This window comes from Trifolium pratense, linkage group LG7 (genome assembly GCF_020283565.1).
Source record: "Trifolium pratense cultivar HEN17-A07 linkage group LG7, ARS_RC_1.1, whole genome shotgun sequence".
NCBI classification, from domain to species: Eukaryota; Viridiplantae; Streptophyta; class Magnoliopsida; order Fabales; family Fabaceae; genus Trifolium; species Trifolium pratense.
The window spans coordinates 55,922,596-55,945,622 of record NC_060065.1 but is presented as its reverse complement, the minus strand read 5'-3'; the positions used below and the strand labels follow the sequence as shown (position 1 = coordinate 55,945,622).

The 23,027-nt window shown below is 33.0% G+C and overlaps 2 protein-coding genes across 3 annotated transcripts; both read left to right on the top strand.

Annotated features, from left to right (window-relative positions):
• The first annotated feature begins 7,271 nt into the window (after positions 1-7,271).
• Positions 7,272-13,437, top strand: LOC123894081 (general transcriptional corepressor trfA-like). Its single transcript, XM_045943960.1, has 4 exons — positions 7,272-8,550; positions 9,278-9,577; positions 10,361-10,452; positions 11,903-13,437. The coding sequence occupies exons 1-4, from the start codon at positions 7,555-7,557 to the stop codon at positions 12,780-12,782; spliced, it is 2,268 nt and encodes a 755-aa protein (XP_045799916.1). The 5' UTR covers positions 7,272-7,554; the 3' UTR covers positions 12,783-13,437.
• Positions 13,438-18,921: 5,484 nt separating this feature from the next.
• LOC123894080 (probable hydroxyacylglutathione hydrolase 2, chloroplastic) lies at positions 18,922-22,321 on the top strand. 2 transcript variants are annotated; one of them, XM_045943958.1, is made up of 9 exons: positions 18,950-19,134; positions 19,211-19,317; positions 19,865-20,050; positions 20,191-20,394; positions 20,600-20,723; positions 20,815-20,915; positions 21,496-21,570; positions 21,652-21,750; positions 21,881-22,321. In XM_045943958.1, the coding sequence occupies exons 2-9, from the start codon at positions 19,312-19,314 to the stop codon at positions 22,025-22,027; spliced, it is 942 nt and encodes a 313-aa protein (XP_045799914.1). In that variant the 5' UTR covers positions 18,950-19,134; positions 19,211-19,311; the 3' UTR covers positions 22,028-22,321. The 2 variants fall into 2 exon arrangements, with proteins under 2 accessions (XP_045799913.1, XP_045799914.1); XM_045943957.1 differs by lacking the exon at positions 19,211-19,317 and having other exon boundaries at positions 18,922-19,134.
• The last annotated feature ends 706 nt before the right edge of the window (positions 22,322-23,027 follow it).

Below are 23,027 nucleotides of genomic sequence, written 5' to 3'. Positions count from 1 at the left end.
ATAGATGCAATTATATGAGCTAGCTAGTGTCATCAATATATTGTACACTAATTTTAAGTGATCAATGATCACCAACTAATTAAAGCTTTAATTTATATTTCAAAGACATTACTTTTAATGTTTGAAGTTTTGAACCCTTTATATAAAAGAGAAAATATAAAGGGCACGTTTTTACCCATTTTCCAAATTGCAGCCGCCACCAAGCATGACCCTTCCAACGAGCATCCTCTTTCTTATTTGTTCGATGCACACAGATTTGTTGTCGTTGTGCAATACTTTGTCGTTGTTCCTCCGGTATCCTTCTTCAATTCTTTCATCCCCAATTTTTTTATTGGCATGCTGCATTGGTATTAGATTTGGGTGCTATGACTCTATCATAGGTGATCTGGCGGTGGCGGTGGTGGTGGTAGAAGGAGAAGAGATGTGATGATGTTAGGGTTTGAGATCTTTTGAGATTTTTGTTTTTTTTATTATTTTCGGAAATCAAAATCAAAATAAGCAAAAAATTAAGGAGGGCAATAACCCCGCGCGTTCAATTTTTTGCTAGACCTATACCCACTGATAAGAGACACCTTCACCTACGGTTAGAACTACTGTGGCTAAAAGTGTCTGTTGGTATATGGAATATTTCTTGTAGTGAACAATAACTAAAATGAATATAAACCCTACCTGCCAGTAAAATAAAACTAGAATATGATATCATAACTCTTTTAAAATTTGGATTTGATTAACACAATCTTAAAAAATCAACTTGCAAAGTAATAACCGTTATTACTTATAAACATATATTTATGTTTTATCTCATACAATGAAAAACTCTTAACATACATCTTCACGCCCTTTTATGTTTGTGAACATATCTGGGCAGTCACATGATAGCAAGTGGTAAAATAGATCTTGAGTAGACTTGTCATTTTAAAATTTAAATTGGGCATAACTTAAATCTACAAGATCGGCTTGTAAAATACGAATTATTCTCACTTATAATCGTAAAACATTTGTTCTGGTTTTATTTTATCTAATGTGAAAATATTAACAATAATCTAAATGGCATTACTGTTTTAAAATATGATAATGATGTAAGAGAAAACAAAAACTAGACAATAAAAGAAAAGCATTGTTCATTTTCATGAAGAATACAATCTAAGTTAAAATTATGTCAATAAAGAGACCAATCAGTCCACAGATCTTAACTCAAATGACAGAAATGCCGAAATTGTTAGTGTCGGATGAGTTTTCAATAGTTTTATCATATCGTCTATCATAAAAATAAAAATAAAAATTACCCTAGCTAGTTAATTAATGGAATATATGTTTACAATTGGGAGCTACAATTGAAAAAAAAAAAAAAAAAAAAAGAAGGGGGCTAATGGCCCATGAATATGATAGACCCTCCCTTGTGGCAAGCAGCATGGTAGCCAACTGAACGTTGTGTGCGGCTTTTGGTTGAGTGATTTGATTAGCATATTTTCCCTTTATAACTCTTCCAACAATTCTTTAGCTTTTAGAGGCCAACATTATTTAGTGGCAAGCAACTTTTTGGTTTTAGATTGGACTTATGTTGGCATATTAATTAGTACTTTTTTATGAGTTACTTGCTTATCACATACCTTAGTATAACTTATTCTCTTGGTTTCTCTCTTTTGGTTCATATAGATATAGATATCAACATGCATAACAAACAATGTAAACATGTATATGTTACATACATAACGACGAATATATATTAACATATGCTTCCCTATTACAAGCTACTAATTAACTTTGTTTATAGGCATAATTGATTTAAATGCTTCAAAAGAAAGAACTCTATAGGAAATTGGAAGGGGAGCATATATATTTCCATGTGAGTTTAGTGGAAATCTTAATGTTATGTTTGGGAGGAAGATTTTGGAGGTATAGGAGGAGCTTATTTTTCTTTTAAAAATTAAACAAGCTATATAATATTTCTAAAAATGAAAATGAAGTTAATTGAATTGTTATATATATATATATATAGACCTAACTCTCCAAAACGCACTCGTTTTCCAAAATCTCCCTCTTCCAAAAAGATCCTACAGACATTGAATTTATAGGTTTTTTTTTTGGATTGATGCATGAAGATTGATGAAAAAGATAAATAACTATAATTTTTTATTTGTGAGTTTTTCATTTTTAATAAAAATTAATTAAAACAATAGTATAATTTTTTGATTTAGCCATGTCACCTCAACTTCATAACAGCAAATCAACGGTGCAAACATTGTATGACATAAATAACCAATTTGTTACACTTGAGTCTTGAAGCGATCGAGTGGTAAGAGTTTAGCTTCTTAAACACAAGGCACAAAGTTGTAGAAATGGCAGGAAAATCCAAATTCAATAGATTTACTCGAAGTCAAACCCAAGTCAACGGACGAAATTCGAGTTGACTGAGTTTGAGTTTGGGTTCGGATGGCACTAGCACCCGAATATATGGGTGTGGGTTTGGGTAGTATCAAACCCACACCCGAAACTCATTCACCCACTCGTTTAAATATTAAATTACATATTTACATCTATGTATTTTGCTCCCTTTTAAGCTTTTGAATGTTGTACTGGTGCATGTTATAGTGATGATAACACTTGATGAATTGTTTAGTAAAAAAAAAAAACTATTTCGAAATTTACTATATTACCAAATTATGCTACATTTCGGGTCGGGTTTGATCGAATAATCAATTATGCGTGTCTTGTTACGGGCTTCGGGTTTAGGTGAAAAAACCCGAACCAGCAGGTGTGGGTTTCATTTTCCCACCCGAACAATATTTGGGTTTGGGTGGCACCCGAATATATGGGTGTGGGTTTGGATAGTATCAAACCCGCACCCATGGACACTCATTGCCATCCCTACTGAGTTGTTCAAATTTCTAGAGACAGTTGTAAAATGATCATGGTGCCACTTTAATATATAATCAATAAAAAATTCCCAAACAATTTCTTTTTAAAAATAAACCAATTTATCAAAAATAAAACTTTAAAGATTAGCTTATGTGAAGCTATGATACTCTAAAAATGGCGACGTATCGTGTCCGATACGTACTCGATACCGATACTCGTCCAATACTCCGATACATGTATCGGAGAAGTATCGGCATTTAACATTATTTTTTAAAAAAATATATAACTGATACGTGTTGGATACTTCTCCGATACGTGTATCGGAAAAGTATCGGGATAATTAATGTTCTTTGATGATGGAAACATAGGAAAGAAGACTGATACAATTTGCGTTTCCTCTTAAGTATTGAATATTATAGTATGATATTACCAACTATGTCTTTTTTTGGTATGTTAGTTTTTCTCTTTGTCAGGACTTGAACCCTGGATCTCCAACTTCTTAACACTTAGCTCAACTAGCTTAACTAGTTGAGCTACCCTTCCCGTCCCTTTTTGGGTAGTACTTAACTTAAGATATGTAACTGTCACTTGTTTGCTCAATTTGAGTAATTTGAATGTTAATTTTTTTTATCATTATCGATTTTAGTTATATTTATATATGGGGAGGGATCAAATTACACCGGTGTAACATTTGAGTAATGTTACACCGCTCAATAACGCTTTAACGAATACAAATTTTACAAAATCGACCGTCGGATTGAAAGCTTATATCGTATAGATCATCCATGTTAAATTTTACAAAATTCTAAAATCGTTTGATATGTTTTTTAGATAGATCAAGATTAACGGTATTCAATAAAAACGCATAAACCATTAATTTTGTAGATTAACGGATTGAAAGCTTTATATATTGTGCATTTATATATATTTAATTTTTAAATAATGTATCCCGGCCGTATCGTATCGGGAATTTTGAAAATTTTCCCGTATCAACGTATCGGTATCGTATCACGTAACAAGACTTCATAGATTAGCTTTTTCCAAACTCGTAACTTAAAAGGACTCCAAGTAAAAACACAATGGAAGTCATGAAAATATAGTTCAACAAACAAACAAAAAAGTCTTGAAAATATGAGTCCTATATCGGATAATATAAAGACAAACTAATTCTGTAGTGAAATTATCAAACAAAACAAAAAAAAAAAAGTAGTGTGAAAAATAATATACGGTGACAAAATTATATAAGGAAAGGGAGGGTGGTGTATTTAGTAAAATTTCCAAAAATAGCTCCGACACGGATCACTGAGTAAAGAACCGTCTCTTTTGAGATTGGTCCAAATAAATTAAGCCCAAGTTGTAAACATAAATGGGCTGTTTCAGTTGTTGATCCAAAATGAGGGTTAATGAAGGAGTTTTTATCGCCCCACTCCCCTCTCGCGCCCCCTGATTTTTCATAAATATTCCCCTCGAGTTTTTAGAACTCGGAGCATATTTTTGATTGCTCGAGTTCTATAATTTGAATTGAGGAAATGGTTGGCGGTCATAGTGTACTTTGATTGATGCCTTTTCTAATGGTTGGCGGTCATATTGTACATTGATTGATGCCTTTTCTATTTGGTCCTTGCAGAAGCAAATCTCAGTTGTCTTGCACTCGTTTATAAATATTGTCATTTATTCTTTGCATCATTCATACTCCTCCACTCTTCTCTTAAATATCTTGTTGTCAAGTTTTTTAAAATTTTGTGGGTAAATGGATGCAAAGTTTGTCATTAATCAATCGTAATATTCTCATTGTTGTCCTTTGATGAAGAGGTATGAGAATGTTATGACTGGTCAAACGAAAATAAAAAAATACCTAACAACCCCAAACAATTTTGAGACGAGTGTTCGACTTAAATCTTTACTCACTAATTGTGGAAATAAGAAACTAAACTCCCTAACAAAACAATAGTGGAGTAATTCATTTAATCCATTTTTATACAAATAGCAAATATTAAACTCCCACTTCATACATTGGATTATGACAACTAAAAAAGAAAATAGAAAATTGGTATCTCCAAATTATTATACATAACAAATTGAAATAATTTCCCACTAGTACCAACAACCAAACCACCAATGACCAAATCTGAGATATCAAGAGACATGACACAAACTTTTCACTATAATTTAACGATGAATCATTTCCTTTTAAGAAATATGTTAGACACATAAAATAATATTTCTAAGAAAATTATTACAAAAATTTCAAAATAATTGAATTATAATGAATTTAATTTTTTTTATCAAGTAGCCTAGTGACTAGACTCTCACACATTTAAATATAGAGAAATGTGAAATTCGGATTCGAACCTCGACCACTACAATAATATTTCTGGTGGCTACCATTTAAGTTACATTTATGGGACTAATTAATTTAATTCTTTAACAAGTGTCTAAGATATTTAGCATTTTCTTTTTTTTATTAGCACATAGAATAAAGGTGCATTTCTTTCTTCCACACGTAACAATATATGGATATGTGAACGTGACCGACTTTTCCTAGGTAACCGACACACCATTACCTTGATCTTAACACCAACGTTACAACGCACATGCACTTTGCATTAAAATTTCAACAATAATAACCTATAATTCTATTTACACAATAGTACTAATTAATAAATAAAAATGAATTTTCGTATTATATTATAATAAAAACATAATAAAAATAAAACCATATACCGCATGTAATGTACCTCATCTAGACTAATGCTACGGTGGATCAAATTTACAGGTGGTTCACCTTAGACAAGTGATCTATCGAATATGAATTTTACGAAATTTATTGTTGGATTGAAAGTTTATATCGTATAGATCATCTATAAATTTTTTAAATTTTTTTGAATATCATTTGATATGTTATTGAGACCCATCAAGATTTACGTTATTTAATAAACCGTTAATCTTGATGTGTCTCAATAACATATCAAATGAATTTCAATTTTTCTAAATTTTTCTATGGATGATCTATATGATATAAACTTTCAATCCAACGATAGATTTTATAAAATTCGTATTTATTATAATGTTATTCATGACCGGTCCATGAATCACTTGAAATTATCCATATTAAAATTTACCCCATCTAATAGGAGTAGAATTGAATTTGTCACACATTACTTTGGATGGATTCATTCAATTGAATGGATCTTCCCTTATAAGCCTCCATTGAATTCATCATAGCCCCACAATTATCTCTTTGGTGTGAATCAAACCAAAGCAATAGAGAGAGAGTGGGTCAGGTAAGTTTCATGATGATATTGAATATTGAATGTGTTTATGTACATTTTTTTGTGAGACAATGACAGCTCTTTGCGTATTCATCATGCAAAGAAGGAAGGAAGGAAGGACCAATTATAGCCTTTACCCAATTTTTGTGAACTTTTCTAACACCATTCCAAGTCCACGCACAAAAGTAGCACCAATTAAATACTCACTCATTTTTTATTCCTCCTATTCTACAAATTAATAAATTCACTCTTAATTCTTATCCTTCTAATTTACCAGTAGTACTAGTATTTATTTTTCTTAATTCACAATCAATTGGTCTGAATTAAAAAAAATAGTTTATTAAAATATGTAATTATTAGTAGTTAAAAAAATTGGTCTTCAATTTAAATTATGCATGGAATATATACTTTTTAATTTACTAAAAAGATAAGGGTCTTGCTAACATGGGTTAAGAATCCAAAATTAGAAACATTCTCTTAAATTTCGTGTAATGAGAGAATCGAACCTAAGACCTCAATAGGAGTATACTCTCAGATCCTAAGTTAATACCACCAGACTTCTGTGATTCTAGGTTAACGAACTCTAATAGTATATGCTATAAAAAAAACTCTAATAATAATTTAGAGTTCGATTATACTTGACTAAAGTCTAAATAATAGTTGTTTTCGTTAGAATTAAAAATCAAAAATTTTAAATTTATTTATCTTCAACTCTAACTCTCTTTTTTTTAATACTTAAAGTTTGATAAAAAAAATTAGAAATCATTAGTACAAAATTACAAATTAGATTAATTTATTTATTTATGTATTTTCTATATAAAAAATAATTTATATTGTTTTTTATTTAGTTCAAATTATTTTATTGTTGTAAAGTACAAACCAATACCAATTAATTTTCAAGGGGCTTATTGATCACCCTTTGTTTTTATTCTTGAATATGCATAAAAAATGACATTTGTCTAAAGTTCTATGATTGATTTGTTCATTTTATCTTACATTTTGAGGTTGTTGGTTTTCTCCTTTCCTCCTCAATATGCCCTTAGCTGTGTCACTATCACCCACAGAAAAAAACCATAAAATAAAAAAAGGAAAATAATGCTATGGTTAGAAAATTCATTTTTTAATTTTTAATACTAATTATTTATTATTATATGCTACCTTATTAAGATTAATGTCTTATTTGTTGTTTTTTTTTCTCTATTTTGAAAAAAATTACATTAAAATTGCTACCTAAGCATTAGAATCCCCTTCTATAGTCTAAAAACCTGAAATTTCTCAAACGGAAAAAAAAAAATTAAAAATTTGTCCTTTTTAGCTGACCAATGATTTAGCCCTCATTCAATTCAAGAAAATCCATCTGGGCCATTGAAAAATTGAATTTTTTGAAGAGTTATGTGCAAATTGAAAACTTTGAGAAGAAAAAATGGCGAATCTTGTTCCTGGGGTGCTTTTGAAGTTATTACAACACATGAACACAGATGTTAAGGTTGGTGGTGAACACAGATCATCACTGTTACAAGTTGTAAGCATTGTTCCAGCTCTTGCAGGTGGTGAACTTTTCCCAAATCAAGGTTTTTATCTTAAAGTTTCAGATTCATCTCATGCTACATATGTTTCTTTACCTGATGAACATGATGATTTGATTTTAAGTGATAAAATTCAATTGGGTCAATTTGTTTTTGTTGATCGGTTTGAAGCTTCTTCACCTGTTCCTTTAATTCGTGGTGTTAAGATTGTTCCTGGTAGACATCCTTGTGTTGGTACACCTGAAGATATTGTTGCTACACATTCACTTTCATTTCTTGAGAATAATAATAATAATAATGATGATGTTAATAAGAACAACAAAAGTAGAGACAGGAATAATGTTGTTTGTTCTGAGAATCCTAGGAATGTGTTTGGTGTGAGTACTGTGAAGGATAAGGAGAAAAAGGAGAGAATGAGGTTAAGTTTAGGTGGTGGTAGTTGTAAGGAGGAATCATCAGAGAAGAAAAATGGGATTTTTGGAAGAATTGGTGGTAGTAAAAATGAGTCTCAGAGAACAAAACCTGTGTTGAAGATTGATGTGAAGAAGGAATCGTCGTTACCTCAATCATTTACAAGATTGAGGTCGACGAATTCAAAGTCGATTCCTTCTTCGCCTAGTAGTGTTTATTCATTGCCTAATTCTTTTGAGAAATTTGCTAATGGTGTTAAGCAGCAGAGGGCAAAGGTTAGTGGTAAGGGAGTAGAGAAGGTTGAGGTGGGAAAGGCTGGGAAAAAAATTGTTATGGGAAGTCCTATTAGAAATTTGGTGCAAGGGTTTGATTTCGGGGCTAAGGCTCTAAGAAAGAGTTGGGAAGGGAGTATGGAGGTTAAGACTACTAAAGAGTCTTCCAAAATCAAGGGTGCTGCTTCCAAGCCGGAAATTCATAGCTCAGTAAGTTTGATCGCCATTTATGCTTTTTAGCAGCTATTGATGTCAATTGTTTGGTTTAATTGCATCTTCCTCCGGTTGGTTTTTTATAATCTTTTTCGGTTTCAAATTATATATGTTATGCTTATACTGTGCTATTAGTTTGAGAAATGATATTTTGACACAAATTTGACGATAATTTAGATTGTATTGCAGTTTAAATATGCGATTAATTACGTTTAATGGATGAATAAAGAGTATAGCAAGGTGTTGCAATTCATTAACCGTCAACTGAATACAATTAACAATGATTTTGAACGTCATTAACATGATTTTCAACTGTATATTTGAACACAGATTGAGGTTAATAATGAATATCATATTTATTTGAAATTTTGAATAGTTAAAAATCTTGTATATTTGAACACAGTTTGGATGGTTAATGAGTATATGTATACTTGAATACCTGAAAGTCGTGGCTTATGAAGTTCAAAATTTTAGTTTATTGTGTTTGGTAGATGGTTAATAATATTAACACCTTGTTATATTCATCGACTGTCCACTTTACATAAACTAACCATATATTTAAACTGTGTACCATCGAATTTGTTGTCGAAACTTGATGTCAAATTTGTGTGTTGAAACAACATAACTCATAAGTTTAGAACTTCCGTTGGTGTAGGTTTGAATTACCCGATTTCATTCCTTTCTCAAACAATTACCTTCTTATTTTCATTTTATGATCTGCTAGACTCCTAGGAGAAGCAGCATTTCAAACGAAAAGTTGCTGTCTAGAGAGGTTAAAGCACCAATAAAGCCCTCTAAGGAAGAACATAAGGCTCAAATGTCTATAAAGAAAGTTACTGCTAATGGAACTACAGAGGAACAAGAGAAGTCAAATAGAAGGGCTTCCATTGGAAAGAAATCGGCAGAAGTTTCTAACAACGGGCTACCTGGAAACATGGTCAAAATTTCTCTAAGTAGTAGAAAAGTGACCGATGCAAGTGTTCAATGGGCTTCACTCCCATCATCTATTTCAAAGCTTGGAAAGGTAATTTTGATTCGAAAATCCTTGGCTTTTACATTTAAGTTATTTGATTCTTGGCAGCAAAATATATATTGCTATTTTCTTGTGAGTTTTTGAAAAAGTATCATATTTGTTTTATTAAAATCAAGGTTTTAAATAGCGGTGGCGTTAAGGATTTTGCGATTTCGGACATTACGGCTGCTGCGTTATGGATGACGGTCGTCTCGGTGTGAAATATTCACAATATCGCACAAATCTTATTCAAATTATTTGTACTATCATATTTGTATAACAACTTAAATTAGAGATAAATGTAAAATTTTGAACTAGGAAAGAGTTAAATAACACTTCATAATTTATGTTCATCTTTGTACTAAAAATGTGATTTTTATTCGTGATTTTTATTGAAACAAATGTAAGTCTCTATCTATTAGCATTTTGTCGCGGCCGTATCGGCGTTTCGGCGTGATTTTTTTCACCCTATGAAAACAACAACTGTAGCTCTATACCGTTTTGTCGCGGCCGTTTTCGCGGTAACAGATCGTTTTTTAAAACCTTGATTAAAATAACTCTAACAAGAATAATGTAATATGTAGTATGCTGCAAGTATAATGAAGTTGGTTTCATATGATTGGATTGCGCTTGTGCCGGTAGATATTTTGTCTTTGTTCTCCACTCATTAGCTTCGCTGGAAGTCACCGAATGGATGCGTTATTCAGATAGATTATGTTATGGCTTGGTGAATTGAGATGATAAATTCTACAGCTGTTTCATTTCATTCTTATTTTGTGTTTATATTTGTGACAGGAAGTAATGAAGCAAAGAGATTCTGCACAACTAGCTGCAATTGAGGCTATGCAAGAAGCCGCTGCAGCCGAGAGTTTGTTACAATGTCTGAGGTATGAATGATATATTCAAGATACCCTTAGGAAATTAAGTACGAATTATTCTTCTGGACTGCAGAAATGTTTGGATCAGGTCTTAATTTTTAGTGTTGCATGATCAAGATTGTCCATGTTGCATATATGATTTGAAACCTAGATATGTTGCTGATTTGGTTATCCTAAGTAAATTCTTCGTTGAAATAAAGCACCTCTAAATACTATGGAAAATACCATTTTTTACTCGGTTCACATAAGACGCAAATCTCTATCATGCCAAAAACTTATTCTTGATACTTTACTATCTATTATGTTTTCTATCACTTCTGTGATATTCTATCTAATCATCAAATGATACAGACAAGAATTTTGAAACTTAAGCATCTGGATTGGTGGCATAAATCCTAAACTTTATTGTTAGCGATGTTATGTACAGATTTTCTTCATCATTTTGTCCTATTTTGACTTGCATTTTCCTTAATCTACTACTAGTCACGTATCAATTTTAATAGTTATATTTTGTTTTATCATTCCTTATGTACCTCTTAACATGCTCATGTAATTTAATCCATGGTATGACCCTGAGTATAAATAAAAATTTCAGGTTTAACTATAAACACTGTTAACCTATTTGCATGGCCGTGGATTATGCAAGGCCATTAAGAGCACCGCTTTAGGCCTCAGAAAAAATAAAAAATTTAGTACATATATATTAGCACACTACTATTGTATAGAAAAATTAAAAGTTAACTAATTAGTAATTAATTGGTGCACAATCTACATAGTAATTAGGAAGGATTTGGTAAATATAAAAAGTGATATCATGTGTGTTTAACAATTTATTAGCTTGAAAATTTTGAATTTTTATCAGGAATGAATATTTGGTATGATGTTTTTTTGCTGTCAATTTCCTGTTAGTAAGATTCTACAGTCAAAATATATGGATATAGATATTGGCATATTGCTATAAATCATTCAAGAGACCTTATCACTTATTTAATAAAATTATAGGAAAAATGGGTTTGCATTAGCTTTAGTCCACCAAAAAAATGGCCTTTAAAATAGCCATAGAGGAAAATTTTGTGAAAATCCTAAAAAAATTAATATAAAAAATTAGTTATTTATATAATATCTAATTTATTTAAAATTTTTGCCTTAGGCCTCAAAATTTCTATACACGGCCCTGCCTATTTGAATAGAGTATGTGTGTTTGGTTGCGCGTTTGTCAAACATAATTTTAGGATGAACTAGAATTGAGTTGGTTGTATTTGGATGTTTTACTCTGATAGTATGTTTAATATAAAGCTTTGTGTAAAGTTTTCAACCTAATACAGAAGTTACTTTTCTTGTTTCACATTCAGTTTTGACATTATGACCGAACATAATACATGCAATATCATGTTGGAATATGCAATTCAATGCTACATGCTAAGTTGTTGCTGACACTTTTTTGCAATGTTTATGACAGTATGTATTCGGAGCTGACTAATTCTGCGAAGGAACATAACCCACAGCCAGCAGTAGAGCAGTTTTTAACTCTTCATGCTAGTCTGAATAGTACCCGAACAATTGCCGAATCCTTATTTAAACCCATTTCAGATGTTTCGTCTCCGGATCATGAAAAGAGCAAAGTGGAAGAAGCACTAAAACTAAAATCAGATAGACAAAAACATGCGGCTTCTTGGGTCCATGCAGCCCTAGCCACCAACCTGTCATCTTTCGCTGTTTTTACAAAAGAATCTCAACCATCTAAGCTTCCAGCTTCAAGTAATAATTCTCAAAATCAAAAGACTGCCATTGGAAATCAACCAGCGTTAGTCCTACACAATTCAAGCGAAGATTCATCGTCAAAAGCTCGTGCAAAACCTCGTCCCATAGTTAATTCCAAGCTTGTCTCTCAGGGCATCATTCCTCGCAAATCGACTGACAGTTCATCAAATGTGCAAAAGCAACCGGTCCAACCACCCCCAGAATGGATCAAAGGAAATGGTCTTGACGAGGTGGTTGATTTGGCTGAAATGTTGCAATTACAGTCCCGAGACTGGTTTTTGGGATTTGTTGAAAGATTCTTGGACAATGATGGTGACACTACCTTGTCAGATAACGGCCAAATAGCAGGTATGCTCACTCAGCTAAAGAGTGTAAACGATTGGTTAGATGAGATAGGGTTGACCAAGGACGAGGAAGAATCGTTCCAGATATCGGCAGAGACGATTGACCGGTTAAGGAAGAAGATATATGAATATCTTCTTACACATGTTGAATCTGCTGCTGCTGCACTTAGCGGCGGATCACAATCACAAGCATTGCCTCAGATCCAAACAACACAGATTAAAGCCAAAAGGTGAATGAGTGAGTACATAACTTAGCTTAACAATGCATAATTGTAGGGATGAGTGGGATTAACATTAACCTTGGTCAGTAAAAGTTGTCCAAGAAGATAAATTCATTTTTCTTCTTTCTGTCTCTATCTTCTGTTTGTACATAAATCCTACATGGGGTTTGAGGTATAGATAGATGGAGTGCTAATTATTTGTTAGGGGAGATAACAAATATGATCTGTGAGGACATTGTTATTTCTTTCATTTTTCTAGATATTTTTCAGATGAAACTATACAAATTGAAACAGGGAAAGATATCAGCACTAGACATGATCTTTTCTACTTCTTGAATGTGGTTTTTGTATAATTGTGTTGTTTGTGCAGTGTGTTCTGTGGTGTTGTTGTTGTAAACTCCGAAGTTTTATTGTACTTCCAATTTACCATGATTTCTGAAGCCTGAACTTCACGTGAACTATTATGTTCGGACAAAATTTTGCCCATAATAACTGACTTGCGAACAAAGTTAAGGATCTTCAATGTGAGACTGAGATGCTCACAGGCCAGTGGCTACACGTCGACAAGACATCAAAGACGATTCTTTGCAAGAAATAGTGGAAAAAAATTGTATAAAATATATTAAAATAAAATAAAAACTAAATTGATATTTCACAAATTTGGGAAATTAATTGTGTATTGTTTTTTTAATTTTTTTGTCAAGTAGCATAATGGCTAGAAATTCTACTTTTAAAGGTGAATAAGTGAGATGTACGGAGTTCGAATCTCGGCCATTGCATATATAATGTGATGTTTCTGCTAACTGAGCTAAGGTCACAAATAAGCAAGTCATCTGTCCCAAAAAGTGTCAACAATGTTAAATCCACCCACTAAAACAAAATTGGCCGACATTTTTTTGGGACAGCTGACTTGCTTATTTGTGGGACAAATGGATTAATGTTCTGACCAGGAACTAAAATGATATTTGTGCTTTTAAATTCCTAAATTTCAAATCTGTTTTCTCTATTGTTCTTAATCTTCTTCTCTGATTCCATCACATAATACTCAAATAAATACCATGCCTAGAATCACCATAATCACTTTCACTTGCGATTTCGGCATCTTCATCACAAACATCTTTTCTTTTGCTAGATGAGACATAAACAACACCAACATACACCACATATATCAAACAAAAACCAATTGCCACGTCTAAGAAGAATTTTAGATTTAGGGATTTAAAAGCACAATTGTCATTTTAGTCTCAAGGATTGTCATTTTAGTCCCTCATTAGATCATCAATTCATTTGTTTCACAAATATGCCAAATCAGCGAGTTAAGTGTCACGTCAACTTTTTGAAAAGTTAACGCCAGTTTTTAACATCAGGGACTAAAGTGATTTACGGATTGCAGTGTCATGAGTTATTTTGTATTTTTGTTTGAGTTAGGGACCAATTTGAAAGCAAGTTGCAGATTCAGATGCCACAATGATTGTTTCCCTAAAATTGTATTGTACTTCCATTCCACCCTAGCCATAATTTACGAGGCCTGAACTGCACGTCAAGCTATTATGTTCGGACATAATCTGGAATGGGAGTATAAATTAAGTCGCAAATGACTTTTAGGTGTTAATAATTTTGATGAAATTATAGTAAGCTTAATTCATTATATTATTATTGTGTCATTGTTTTCCCGTGAAGTGTTTCTAATGTTATAGAACAAAATTGAGGCATAAGCACGAAATATGAAAATAACTAATCTACAAGGAATTCTTATTAGTGAATGTCTCTACTTGAAAAACTTGTTCATGAATTCTTCTTCTGGCAGAGGTGCTTACTCGTATTCACTCAAAACCTATTCACAGTGAAACTAGCTATACATAGCTTGGTTGGGTTCTTCTTCAAGGAAAAACTGGTCAGTATAATATAATTATGATTATGAAGAAAATACAGGCTGGCCTAGTTGATTTGTGCTGTGGCATCTCAGTTTGTTGCATGAATATATGATTATTACTATACTACCATCTACATTGTCTGTGCTGAAGGAATTTTGTCAAGTATTTGAAAATAAGAGTCTATCTTTCCACATTTGCTTAGAGACATGGATTTACTCACTCTAATGTTTAATATACCATATGGATATGATATGGTGAAGTATATAAGAGCAGAGGATGATGAGGATGTCAACTTTATAATCAACATCATTGCCTCTTATGAGATGTACGGCACGATTTCTGTGCAAGAAAAGAAGAAAAGCACTTTTGGGGAAAATCTGTCTGATAGAGAGTAAATAGAAAAAGGAGAATATTTTGAAGAAATTCATGTCAATTATAATAGAGGATTTCAACAAAAACACTACTATGGAATGCCACATTGAAAGCATTATTTCATATTGGCTCGTTTGTTCGATCAAAACATCAGCGAGTCTGAGAAAGCTATGAGCTACAGGAGTTTTGTTGTAGACAAAACTATGGAACTGCTGTCTCTCCATGATATTGCTCTGCCATTTTCGCTCAAAGTAGAAGCATTATCTGATATAGGCATGAAAAATATGCTAACCATTCTTCAAGGGCTGGAAGGAACTATATTTGCCAATCTCTCCGAGGTCTATGTATGCATATATTTAATAATTTCATTACCCTATCTGTCGTGTTCAAGGCATCATGGAATATGTTATCTCACTTTTAGAAAGTTCTTTAACTTATTTTGTTACTGCCTTCTTTTTATCTTTATTATAGTAGGGTTTTTACTTATTTGAATATTATTTTAACTTTCTGGTATATGTTCATCTAGGTCCGTAGAAATTCGATGTCTTCTGAAATTGCTGTTCAGCTTTTGGAGTGCTATTCTTGCAAGCTAACTTCCATAGTATTCTGATCTTCAAGGCTTATATATTATTTTCACTTTGTTATTCAAAATAATGGATATACTTAAGCTAACTTCCATGATATGATAAGCTTGATATTTTGTATTCAAAATAATGGATACACTTATGGTGCTTGCTTTCTGTTTATCAACTGTTCACAATAAAATGCTGTTCACACCTGACAATTTTTTATGTATCTTATATTTTGAATTGAATCTGGGCAGGATCCATGAAAATGGAGCTGCAGAAGAGTTTGTGGATCAAGTAATGGAAATGAAATGGTTCTTACTGATTTATGCCTCAGCATCACAAATGATAGATTGCTTCAAACCAATGCCATTTGTGGACTCTCATGGATTGGAAAAGGTTTGCTGATGCACGGTCATGAAAAGATTAAAGACATCACTATGTTATTTATTGAAGGTTCACATGAAAATAATGAAGAGCATAAATGGGATCCTTTGTCAAGGAAATGTGCTGCGGAAGCTTTTCATGTTCTTATGAGTGATGCTGAAGTTTGTTTGAACAAAACATTTCATGCCACAATACGGCCTCTATATAAGCAGAGGTTTTTCTCTTCCATGATGCCCATCTTTCAGCAGTTGATCTCAAGATCTGATTCATCATTGTCCAGGTAGATATACTGTGCTTTCTCAAACTGTTGATAGTGAAGAATTGAAGGATTAGGACAGTTGCTTGTGCAACACGCCAACTGTCAAATTGTGTTAGTTAGTTAGTTTCTCAAGTTGTTAGAGGTAGTTACAAGTTGTTAGAGTTGGTTAGTAGCTTAATAGACTTGTATATAAACATATCCATAGCCATTGTAACATGAGTTAAGCAATAAAATTTTCTCTCTTTACATTGAGCTCCGCGCACGCCTATTGCTTCTCTGCACAGTTAGGCTCACATTGCGCCTAACTCTGCTTCATCTTCTTCCTGTGTTGCATAGCTTGTGCACTCCAATGGCAGAATACACTACTCTTTACACAAACAAAAACTAATTTCCCTCCCAGTGGCTTTTTCTATATATATAACTTTGATCGATACATTTTTTTACTGTAACTAGTCTGTTTTCATTGTTCAGTGTCTTCTTAAGTCCCTGTACACAAAAACAATGCAGTACCAAAGTGTCTTGATGATACAAAGAGAGCTGTTCGCTCGCCATGAAGCTGTCCAATGTCGGGGCAAGCATGGTTCGTACTTCAGTATTTTCAGGAGCCTTTATGATTCTATCGGTTGAAGTTAACTGTTATGCATCCTTCTTTTACTCATATTTGCACGACAATGTGACAGGGCATCAATTGCATCATCCAGGAGTCTTCATTTCTGAAGTTTAAGATCAGCTTCCTGATTCCAAGCTACTGGAAATGCTTTTGAGCATTCTTTTATTAGAGATTCTTTCACCCAGAGAAAATTATTGATAATATTACTTGTAAATATCTAAGGTTGTATTGTAAGTCTTATTGGTCTTTATTTGTGGCAATTAGTTGAGTCGATAAGAAATTTCAAGAATGAATAGTTCTACTCTTAGGAGAACCAGGTGTCTCTGACGGTGAGGCTCGTAACGTTTACGGTGGAGGTACGTTTCTACTGCGCTAGATCACGATGGGAAAGGTACATGCAAAACACGCTAACACTCAAACGTTCAAGTCAATATGTGATTAACGTGGAGTGCAAAGTAATTGAATTGTATATCTTTACATCAAAATTTGCCTTTATATAGGGGGAGACGATTATAATCGTTTGTGACAGTCGACAACAATTAACATTTAAAACGAAAAGAGTCGTTGAGATGAATCTAACAGTCTTGAATGTGTGTGTGGAACGTATTAGCTACATGGAGTGTCCATTCCAAGAGTTGTTATAGTCGTTACTCTTGACTTATACGAGAAGTTTATATAAATAAATGAATTTAAGCTAAAATCGAAGCGCTTGAGTCACCTGTATTGGATAACATTTGGGTTGGTCCAAAACAAAAACACTTTAGAAATAGATAACCTTTTTGAGGTTTTCCCTTTTTGCATAGTGGAAGAAAATAATAGAGAAAAAGAAAAAACAGCGATCTGTGGTGCAACACGTGTGTCAGAAAGATTATGGCAAAGTAGCTAGCTAGTTCCAATCATTCATCAAACACTGTCACCCATACATTTGGACCCTTTCACACCCCACTCACTGCCACACACCACCAACTTGGCCAACTCAAAACGATGACCTCAATTAATATTAAATGTACATTCAAATTATTGTGTACCTAACTAAATTTGCGCCCATTCATGCATTCCAATAATTTTTTTGTGTATAATTTCTTGTTTTATTATTTTTTTAACAATGACTTTTTTAAGAAAAATACTAAATAATATTTTTTCAGACACTAATTAAGAAAATCAAATGTAGTAAAAGTATGAAATTTGTATATTCAACTTCTTAAAAATGTAAAAAAATATTTTTTTTCAAGAGTGTATTCTTAAATTTGTTAAGTAAATATTAGTATGATTCAAAAAATTAGTATAGTTGTCCATTTAAGAGACAGTTCAATTGTGGTAAAAATATTATATCTCACGTTACCAACTCAAAAATTAGTTTCATAGCGGCCTCAATAAACTTAGATTGTAGATATACTTCAAGGATCAAAGATCCTAAGATCCTAATTATAATGGTTTAGCAAAAATAAACTAGCACAAAACTGTGTTCGAGTATAAGGTGTCACTCACGTGTCCAAATAACATGATCGATATATTTTATCAATGATAAATCTCTACTAAAGAATCGACCCATTTTCCACTAGATTTGAACTCAAGTCCTTGTTTAATGATCCAAATAAAGTTCGTATCAATATAATGTTGGTGCACCATCGAAATTCACACACGTTATGAAATCTCAAATTCAAACTCTAATAAAATCACTTAACTTATTAATATTAACATTTACACTTGAAGAACGACTATGACTATATTTTCTATTTTTTTTGTAGATAGATGAAACGACAAAACCACTAAAATCTCACACATTCAAAGACATTTAATCCATCAATTTCGATATTTTTTGATAGAATTAGGATTTGTGGACGCTTGTATTCTCTTTTTTTTTTAGATGAAATGACATGTCGTTAGAAAAACACACACACACAAAGCGGAAGAATCGGGGTTTGAACCCCGATAATGACGTCCGACATGACAATTTCGATGTTTCTTGAACTAAAATTTGTGGATTTTTTTTTTTTTTTTTTGTATATAGAAAAGGAGAAAATAGAAATTTGAGTGCTTGATTACAACCTCACATAAAGTAAGAAAATAAAAAAGTATATAATAAGAAGAGAGAGAAATTAAAAAAGGAGTATTGATGAAGAAGAAGGGGTGGTGGTGGAAGACAGGAAAGAGAAAAAACAAACAAACAAAGCAATTTCATTTTCAACCAAACAGTAAAATTAGTGGCAACCCATTCCGTTAATTTCTCTTTCCATTCAATTCAGATGCTTTCAAAGGCTTCAACAATTGCAATGCCCACTTTTTATTCCTCTAGGGTTCGTCTTTTTTCCCCTTTTTCTCGATTTTTATTTCCTTTTCACAATTGCTATCAATTTTCGATTTTTATTTCAGTTTCTCATGGAACAACAACGCAATTTGGATGCTTCTTCTTTAATTTATATACAAAATTAATAAATCCCACTTTTTTTTTGGTTGCATCTTGAAGAGTAATTATGAAGGTATTTTGTTTTTGGGATTTTTTTTTTTTTTACATCAGCAGCTAAATCATTGAAAAATGTAATTTTTTTTATTGAATTATTGTTCTTCATGTTTTTTGAATTGAGAATTATTGTTATTATATGATAATTATATTTGATTGATCATTATTTAATTTAGTATATCATTTGGAATTGCTTAATTATATGTGATTGATCATTATTTGATTATTGTCTTGTCTATCATTTGAAATTGCTTAATACTGTTTTTTTGTTTTTTAGGTTTACTTTGGTTGCTCTTTTACATTTTTATATTTTATTTTTATTGTTTGTTTGTGATTATAATCTATAGGGAAGTGTTGTTTTTGACTGAAGATTTTTGTTTTTTTGGTCAAGTATAGTAATTCACCATTTGAGGTGAATAAGTGGGGAAATCCGGGTCTGAACCCCGGTCCCTGCATATATAATGCAACGTCCTTACCAATTTATGCTCATTGGGACAAGATTTTACTATTTGTAATTTGATGATGGATGTTGAATTGATTAATGATGATTATTCTTTGTTACTTAGGTAAGAGCTGGGTTTAGTGTGTGGCCTAATGTGAGGCAACTTTGCTTTAGAAAAGGAGTTTTGTATGGATTTATGCGACTTTTTTCTACTCCATATAAAACACTGCGTGGAGGAGCTAGTCGTTCACTCAAAGTGGCTCGGTTTTGCAGTGTTGCGAATATGTCTTCCTCTTTGCAGATTGAATTGGTGAGAGCAGGTCTCTTACTTCTTTTTATAAATTCTTTATGGTGCAATTTGGTTAACATTAAGTTTTCCAAGGTTTCTGAAGAAGTATGGTGAAAGCCTAATCTGTGGTTATGTGGTCACTTTTTTTAATAAATAATTAGGTACCTTGTCTGAGTGACAATTATGCATACCTTTTACACGATGTTGATACGGGCACAGTTGGAGTTGTTGATCCTTCTGAAGCTTCGCCTGTCATAGATGCATTGAGCAAGAAAAATCGGAACTTGAATTACATACTCAACACTCACCATCACCATGATCACACTGGTGGAAATGTAGAACTAAAAGCAAGATATGGGGCAATGGTATGATATTTGTATTTTCTACTAAGTGTTTCTTTTCTTTTATTGATAATTTGATATTCTATATGTATTTTCAGAGAGCATCATCATCATCGGATGATAATAACAACAATAATAATAATGACGATGACGATGACGATGATGTAGTTTTATGCTTTTATTTACTACTCTATGTATATGTTAAACCCTTCCCATGTTTCAATTACAGGTGATTGGTTCAGGAACTGACAAGGAAAGGATTCCAGGCATTGATATCCATTTGAAGGATGGTGATAAGTGGATGTTTGCTGGCCATGAGGTGCATGTAATCGACACACCTGGTCACACTCGAGGTCACAAACATGCCCTGTTTGCATTATTATCAAACCCTTGTTTTTATCTGGCTCTTTTTTCTAATTTTATTATTATTTATACTGTAAGCAGGTCACATAAGCTTCTACTTTCCGGGATCTGGAACAATCTTTACAGGGGACACTTTGTTCAGCTTATCATGCGGCAAACTCTTTGAAGGAAGCCCTGAACAGGTTTTTTTCTGCATTAACTTGTCCTTTTTTCTCTATACAGAGATAATCCATCGCATACTGCAATGCCTCTTATTTTATATGCTCCTTTGCCAAAAGTCCTTGAAACTTTGAAATACTGGCACAAGGGACTTGTTATTTAAATAGCACCAAATGGGGATTTTGTGGTGACAAATATCTCTAATAAGCAACTCATAACTTTTAGGGCATGTTTGGTCTCCATAATAATGAGAGTGGATTGAATGAGAGAGTTTGAGTGCAATGCGGTAGAATATTATAATAGACAATTGCCCCCAAGTCTGCAATCTTAGTGTTTGTAAAGGGTTTCTTTTTTTTCCCCTTTGATGAGCACGTTTATGAAAAGTTCAATTGAATTTCATGTTGCTGACCGAGTTCATTCGGTTATTACTTTCGCTCTTTGAATGTGTCTTCTAGAGGATGTTTACAATTTATATTTTTTGGTCAAAAAATGCTTTTATCTATATTTGAATATTGGATGTTCGTGAGTAAAAATGCTGTTGCTGATGCAAAGCGTAAAACATGTTGCATCTTCAATTTATTGAGAATTTCCTCCATTTTACAGATGCAATCTTCTCTTAGAAAGATCACGTCTTTACCAGACGATACAAGTATATACTGTGGACACGAGTACACATTGGTGAGTTATTTTCTATTTTATCCTCGGTGTTCTTCTACCCAAGTGTCGTGACATTGACTCTAGTGCTTTGGAATTTTGCAGAATAATACAAAGTTTGCATTGGCGGTAGAACCTGAAAACAAGGCACTTCAATCCTATGCTGCCCATGTGACAAACCTTCGAAGTAAAGGCTTGCCCACGGTAAGTTTTGGAATTGTGTTTCCTTGTTAATATTTATGACCAGTCATGTGTCACTATAATATGTATTTGTTAGCCTGTTTCAATCCTTTTTGTTTTGCTTTTACCTAAAGAATAAGTATTGTTTGGGCAGATTCCAACCACACTGAAGTTAGAAAAGGCTTGCAATCCATTTCTTCGTACATCCAGTGCCCAAATCCGGAAATCGTTAAACATTCCAGTCACAGCAGATGATGCAGAAGCCCTGGGGATCATCCGGCAAGCAAAGGATGATTTTTAGAATTTTTTTTTTTCCTTTAAAGACTTATTCTGTATAGGGTAGGTTGATGAACTTTGAAGCATTGACACAGACACGACACTGATACACCAACACTAATAATAATTTGAGAAAACAACATAATTGAATGAAATTACATGTGTCGGTGTCGTGTTGGTGTCAGATACTGTCACATGTCGAACATCAAACATGCCTTCAATTAGAGGTGTCATTGCTCCATAGTTAACGAATCCGTTTGTGGAATAATTTAATGCTTGATGCTATCTTCTCAATCTGATTTCTGAATTTTGTTTTTAATTCATTTGGAAGCTATTGGCATGACGGGTTTAAAAATATAATTCCCTCATGTATGTTTATCATTCTTGGTGCATGAGAAACTTGTATTGCGAATTTGCGATTCCTTGTAGTTGTATATTTCTCACTTGATGGTTATCAATATTTGAAAAAATATTAGTTTGTACATAATAGCATTAATCATGGCTATATATTGGTTATTGTCATTTCTTTAAGCCCGCTGCTTGCTACGTTGTATGTCACCCTATTCCATCTGACCTGAGCAACCACCCCCTCATTGCCTTGCCAAAGTCACACAACAACCATGAAGTTATAATGTAATTCCGCCACTCAAACGCATCTAAACCGAGGCAAAGACAGATCTTCCAAGTAGGATTACATACCATTAGGTGGCTGGTCCCTATCTCCTCCCAAAGTGGAGGTTCATGTGTCCATCCTGTGGGTCTTCAAGCTCTCTAGCGATCTTTATTGTGAGCTTGTTTTCACAATCAAGTGTTGCCCCATCCCATATGGTTTTCAAGTTTCAGCAGCAGACACGAGCTTTTACGGCCCTTCCTCTTCTCCCACCAATGCCACCAGATAAACGTGCAAGTCTCAGCTTGCGATGAAACACATCTCCACATCCTTGCTTGGAGCCATCTCACTTCGCCCCAAATCTTACATATTGGTTTCACACCTTAGACCGGAAAAATTGCATGTGGAAAAAATG